This window comes from Anopheles darlingi, chromosome 3 (genome assembly GCF_943734745.1).
Source record: "Anopheles darlingi chromosome 3, idAnoDarlMG_H_01, whole genome shotgun sequence".
NCBI classification, from domain to species: Eukaryota; Metazoa; Arthropoda; class Insecta; order Diptera; family Culicidae; genus Anopheles; species Anopheles darlingi.
The window spans coordinates 34184939-34190938 of NC_064875.1; the positions used below are offsets into that span (position 1 = coordinate 34184939).

At 44.4% G+C, this 6000-nt stretch overlaps 2 protein-coding genes across 2 annotated transcripts in view; both read left to right on the top strand.

Moving 5' to 3' along the window:
- Window positions 1-2474: 2474 nt before the first annotated feature.
- LOC125957835 (uncharacterized) overlaps window positions 2475-6000 on the top strand; it is a 10927-nt gene continuing 7401 nt past the window's right edge. Inside the window, exon 1 of the mRNA XM_049690823.1 lies at window positions 2475-2808. Coding sequence (XP_049546780.1) covers window positions 2688-2808 — 121 coding nt within the window. The 5' untranslated portion in view covers window positions 2475-2687. The remainder of the gene's footprint in view (window positions 2809-6000) is intronic.
- LOC125957834 (peptide transporter family 1-like) overlaps window positions 5514-6000 on the top strand; it is a 5109-nt gene continuing 4622 nt past the window's right edge. Inside the window, exon 1 of the mRNA XM_049690822.1 lies at window positions 5514-5844. Coding sequence (XP_049546779.1) covers window positions 5826-5844 — 19 coding nt within the window. The 5' untranslated portion in view covers window positions 5514-5825. The remainder of the gene's footprint in view (window positions 5845-6000) is intronic.

Here is a 6000-nt window from a genome sequence, read left to right on the forward strand (position 1 = left end):
GATCGAAATGTTTTGGACAAAGTCTCAGTCGTAGAGCCTCATCAAACATCACGTTCAAGAGCGTTGGTCCTAGAACGGATACTTGAGGAACGCCGGCCGAAAGATCCGTTTCCTGTAGTCCTGAGTCAGTGTCATACAGCAGAACTCCGTGATCGAAGTAGATACCCAGGATGCGGCACAGCTAATAGACAATCCTCAGACGGTGCAGACCCTGTGCGATAGCCGACCAGCTGGCGCTGTTAAAAGCGTTCTGCACGTCAATCGTGACATAATAGCGCAGCCATAATTAGATTTCCGCTTTTGGCGAACCCTGGCTAGCGGTCTCGACCAGCGCTAGCGGTAGACTCAAACTGCTTCCCACTCAGGGGTTCACAAAGTTCCTAACAACAATAACAAACACTTTTGAAGGTTTTGTACCACTCATATGGACGAGTTTTTGATAGAGTATTATTGCCAAAGGCCTTTTGCAACATTTTCAATGCATCGACATTTCATTTGCAAAACAAAACTTTTAGCAAATTCTTTGTTTAACGTCGTCACCCATGATAACAAATCGCTTCTTACTACTGACATCGACTTACTTAAAAAATTGCTGTAAACAAACGGCTTGTCGGATTCCGCTCAAATTTTGCACAATAGTTGAGGGCAATTGCATCAACCTAGGAAAAAAAGCTTAACTTGATCCGACTGCCCAGTCAGATTTAAATCGACTATTCCCGGTACTTTCTTGACAGAATGTATACATCTTCGATTATGACTACTATCTTTAAACTTGTCTCGTCTTCCTCTAGCAAATCTCTCGGCTAGGTGTGAATACTTCTTTTTGATATTATCATTTTTCTGGCGAATCGGAAAACAGAGATGCCAATTCCGGTTTATGCGAGACTTCTAATGGTTAATTGTGCTAACGGTCAGCGCGTGAGAACTGTAACCATTTCATTAATTAGACCCTGTTTCGAGCTGTGTGTCTTCATCTGTTGCAAAGAACCGCTATCCTCGGGTCGCTGGATTAAGGCCAGTCGCTAAAAACTTGAATACGTAGATAAACCAATATATGGTTTTCACATATTTTCTAGAAGAAAAAAAACCTGTGTTTACATCTTCGCTATATTAATACCCACACGAAGCAGATTATCCGGAATTCTATTGAGAAAAAATAATACCCAAGATTTCATGACGAATCGTGATGAATCGTGATTGAAAGCAGTGACCGTTTACCACGGTCAAGGTCCCGGAGGTTACACGCGTAAACTATGTGATGAATGAGGTTTTGCGATGTGCTTTTTTCATAATTAATAATTTCCGTCTATAGGACGATGCATGTTTTCTTCAATTACGATGCTGTAAAGAATAGTGATTGATAGGCGATAAAAGAAACTTGAGATCGTATAGCTTTGCATCTTCATGGCCAATAAACCGGTACAAGGAATTACTGTGATCAGATTGCCGTTAGGTTTTGAGGGTCCAAAATGGAGTGGTGGCTGCGTCTGATTACGCGCGGTTAGTTCCTCATCAGAACGCATGCTGAACAATAAATTGAATCAGTTTGTGACGATAGCAATTAATGCAAGAGGGACAGATCGTGAGAGAGGCATCAGAAATTGCATCCTTGTGCAAATGATTGATGCTGCGAGTAACACGACGTTCATGCTTTATGACTTATCAACGCTTTAATCACTTGGTATCGTTCCTTGATTCATATTTCTTGCAATACTGGCTTTGGAGTTAATAAAAAAAACATGTAAATGTAAATGTATACCATGCAGTATAGATTTCCCCTATTCGACTTTCTTGAAAACGTTTCATTTACTTGATTTACAGGACCCAATTGCAATGTATTTCCTTAATCACTGCTTGCATGTCATGATTCGTATTTGTTAACCTGTTAACATTACCTGCTTTGTATACCGCATATCAATTTAAAAAACTTTTGCTGTTTCATTAAAAAAATGGCATTTCGGTCACAGGGGTTATTAATGTATGAAAGAATTTAATACTCTCGTGATACGCTGAAACATTTGAAAGTCAAATAATCTCAAATGAATCCCTCATTTAGCCGCCGGTTCCGGGCCACGTTTGTGGTACTCCACCGAATCTATCTTCTTGTAAGTACCCACCTGAAGTTGACGGATTTTGTATGTGAATAATTTCCAGTAGAATTAAAGAACTGACTCAAGCTCTTAATTATTTCGCGACTCGAAACGGAAGCAAAACATAACGGCTGGCAGATGACTAGTGAGAACCTCGCACCAGACGGAAAACACAAAAAAAAAAGTATCGCAAGAAGCAGCAAACAAACCCCACCACAATGATTTCAGTAGTAACGAATTTGCTGTTGTCTTGCTCTGCTCCACGGATGGCGATCCGGTTGACGATCGTGATCTCGTACACAACCGAGCGAAGCACCAGCGGATCGCGAATGGCGAATCTTGTTTATATTGTATAACCCGCTCGCTTTTGCCCGGAGTTTCGATTTGTGGCACGTTGGAGCAACAGCTCCGGGGCGCTCGAGTATTCTCGAAAAAGGAAGTAATTCGATTCGGTCGTGCTTGGTTTAGCCGGTTCATTCCGTTCTACTGCGGTCCGTTGTTGAGGTTGCACTTAAACTGTGCTGGTGTTTAAAATTAACAGTGGTATAAAGAAAAGAACTACGATAACATTTGTTCATACGAAGCAGTGGTTCCAGCATGCGACGATCGGATTGTAAAGTGTGGTTCTCCGGCCAATGGCTTGGCAGAGCGGCCATACCGATTCTACTCTTACAACTGCTCAATGTGGTCATCGCCCAGCAATACACGGCAGTTAAATGTAAACCTTTTTACTTCACTTACTATAGCTAGTAATAGAACGATATATTGTTTCAAGTTTATGGTTCTTCCAAATCCGAATTACCACTTTCGGTCTCAATAGCTTAACCTGATTAGTGTATCCTCCTAGGCCGCATTGCGGGTTCTTGAAACCAGAAAAAACGATGCTGTTCTACCTATTTGTTTCAGTAGTTTCATGGAACAAAAGAGCAAAATTCTAATGGAACGAAAAACTCGTCAAGTGTAAAATTCGTATCGATCTTGAACATCTGTGCTGTAGGTCGCCAAGGTCAGACAGACACACGCACTGACGTCGTGGCCGTAACGTGGTGATTCAGTTCGCTGAGCTCGCCCGTTCGTCACTTGCCATTCGTTTAACTCTTCTATTTCTCTTTCGATCGTCTGTATTCGCGCCCGGGGCTATTTCGTCACGAGATAGTAAGAGCCATCTTTACCGCGTTGCGTGTTGTATACTCCGCGCTTTGTGCACTGCCGTTGGTTGCAACGATATGGTCTCAACGATGGTGATGCGAGTACGGCAGTTGCCGTTTCGGTAGGTTAATGATTCGGTACTATCTGGTCCTGCTGGACAAGGACAACGGGTTCAGCAGTGAACCGGTTATTTCGGTGGTTAACCCGTGCCTTTAACCGACGGGCACGGGCACGATGGATCATGCGAGTAGCGATTGTATCGATGGATGAAATTGGCACAAGGAATGTCCTGTGACTCACATTCGCGCTCATAATAATGTCAATTTATGCAATCGAAACATTCTTATTTGTTCGATTCATCACTTTCAACCGAGCCATTGAACAAAGCTGTTTAAAGTGCGAACACGAGAAGATAAAGATAGCGAATTGTTATATCATGCTATACAGAATGGCGGACGTCTGCACCGTGGGCATCGGCGGCTGCGTCATCATTATCAAAAGCTCTCCCGAATTGGCATACATGACATATAGACCCACTAGCCTTTATCCCCCCCCCCCCCCCCCCCCCCCCCAGGGGGGAATGGGGATGGATGCCACGAGGTGTGTGAGGTATGGGATTCATTCGACCCTCTCGACGTGCCATTGTGTAAGCGATCGAATATCCGATTGGTAGGTAACCTTTGAATTGATGAATCTGTGGTTGGAATTTGAAAGTCTGAGTTCGTTTATCACACTCCACAAGACCATTTGCCCATTCCACGTTGATTTGTGCTGTGGAATGTGCGCTACACGGTAGCACCTCACACCGTCTAATCACATCTACATGAGATGCATCAAGTCACGAATAGTTATGAAATGCGCATGCAGAGCTAACAAACACAACGGTCACAACCTGTTCGAGGTACCGAGGTTCTTCTTCTTTCTTCCCCTTATGGGTATGGATTGGGTCGTGCAAAATCGATGAAAGGGCATACAGAAAATGAGTAATGGGAAAGTGTTTATCTGCTGAAACGTACAGAACGTGCAAAGTGCTGCAGTGTGTGATAAAGGTGTGTTGATAAAGTGCAAGTATATGATACGATCGTTCAGTGAATGTAAGTGGCGGTGTGAATATTGAAAACCTCCCGGCGCGGTCCAAATTCCGCGTGCGCAAAGCACGGGACAACAATCACAGGATCAATAGCGGCAATAATCGAAAATCATGTATCATGTGATAAGATACTCCCCTGTCCAGACAGATAAGCTTGTTTTTTTCCGCTAGTACAATATAGTTAGCACAATGTTAGGGAGGTTCGTGTGTAGCTAGGTAGGCAGGTAGGTATACTGTTGTTCAAGTGTTCAGCTCAACCAGGATCCTCTTGTTGATAATGTCATCTTCTATAGTGGGAACGCAGAGCATCTGCCACCTGTTGTTGATCAAGACCGGATAATTCCCCCATGGGAAACGTATAATCCTTTCCATTTGGATACTTTCGAGTACTTTGCGACGGCGTTGAGCGTACGTAAAGGCCAACTTTCGATTCGAACAACTGAATGGTATTCCGCCCATTGGTTGGCCAATGTTAGGTGGTTAGATCCATCAAGCTAACATTTACTTGGAACTTGGTACAGCTAGCATTGGAACCACGATGTGGACGGGCTTACCATGCCACTCTACGTCCAATGCCATAAGCAAGATCGATGTTCGTGTCTACCCATCTCTTGTTGGTGGCAATGATGAGACGAACGAGTGCTGAAGAACCGTAAGTCAGTAAGCAATACACTAGTCACGCGAACTTATCAAATTGATAACCGTCTGTCGCTGTAGTTGCGGGTCGTACATTCGTATACCATCGATATGCGTCATTGTTCCGTGGCTGTAGCGGTGAACAGGTGAGCATTAGGCGCTATCACTATCTCTACGGTAACCGTGGGCTTGTAAGACCATCATCACCATCCGTCAAAGCCCATTCATCTCAGATACTGTCCAGTATGAAGTCAATGATGCGTTTCACGGGAACTTCCACCAGCCGGATGAGAGAGGAAGGTCATTTGGGGAGGTACGTGGAGGGGGTGTGCTAACAGGGGAACAACTCGGATCAATTTGCGGGCTTGCGAATACCCGCTTGAAGTGTCTGTGAGCCGCTGAACACCTACTTCAGCCACTTTCAGTACGTGATTACCGTTCCAACAAAAGCCACTCACACGGGAGGAGGGTCGTTACTCTGATGTGACATCCAGTGGTGGAGCCGTTGTGGGAGGCCCGCCGTGCCTGGGTGTGGATGTCTGGGTGGAAAAAGGCCAATAAGTCTTGTTTTATCAGCTCATAAAGCTCTTATCAGCACTGTTAAAGATTCGCCCTCTTAACGATGCCTTGAAGGATTACCCACCTTTAATTGGATAGCCGGCTCGCATGCTGGCCTCAGTCAACCGAAACAGGTTGTACCGGCAGCATACCACAGTTCGGTAGCGACATCGACATAAGCCAAGGGATAACTGAATCGAGCCCCATAGCTCATCTTCCGTGCTGTGCTCAAAGAATGGTCATTCAAGTTTAAAAAATAAATTGAAGTTTCTACTAAAACTTGGGCAAAACACAAGCGCAAAATGTCTGACCCAAGCAAAGGTTTGTGGTGTCTCTGTGAATTGTGAATCCGTGTCTGTGTGTCCGCGGTTCATTGTCCTGTCCCACTCCTTGCCAGTTTTCTTCTAAACTGGAACGAATCTCTATTCTTCTTGGCTCATCGTTCCGGTCAGCTGTCATGCACTTAGATCAAAGCCT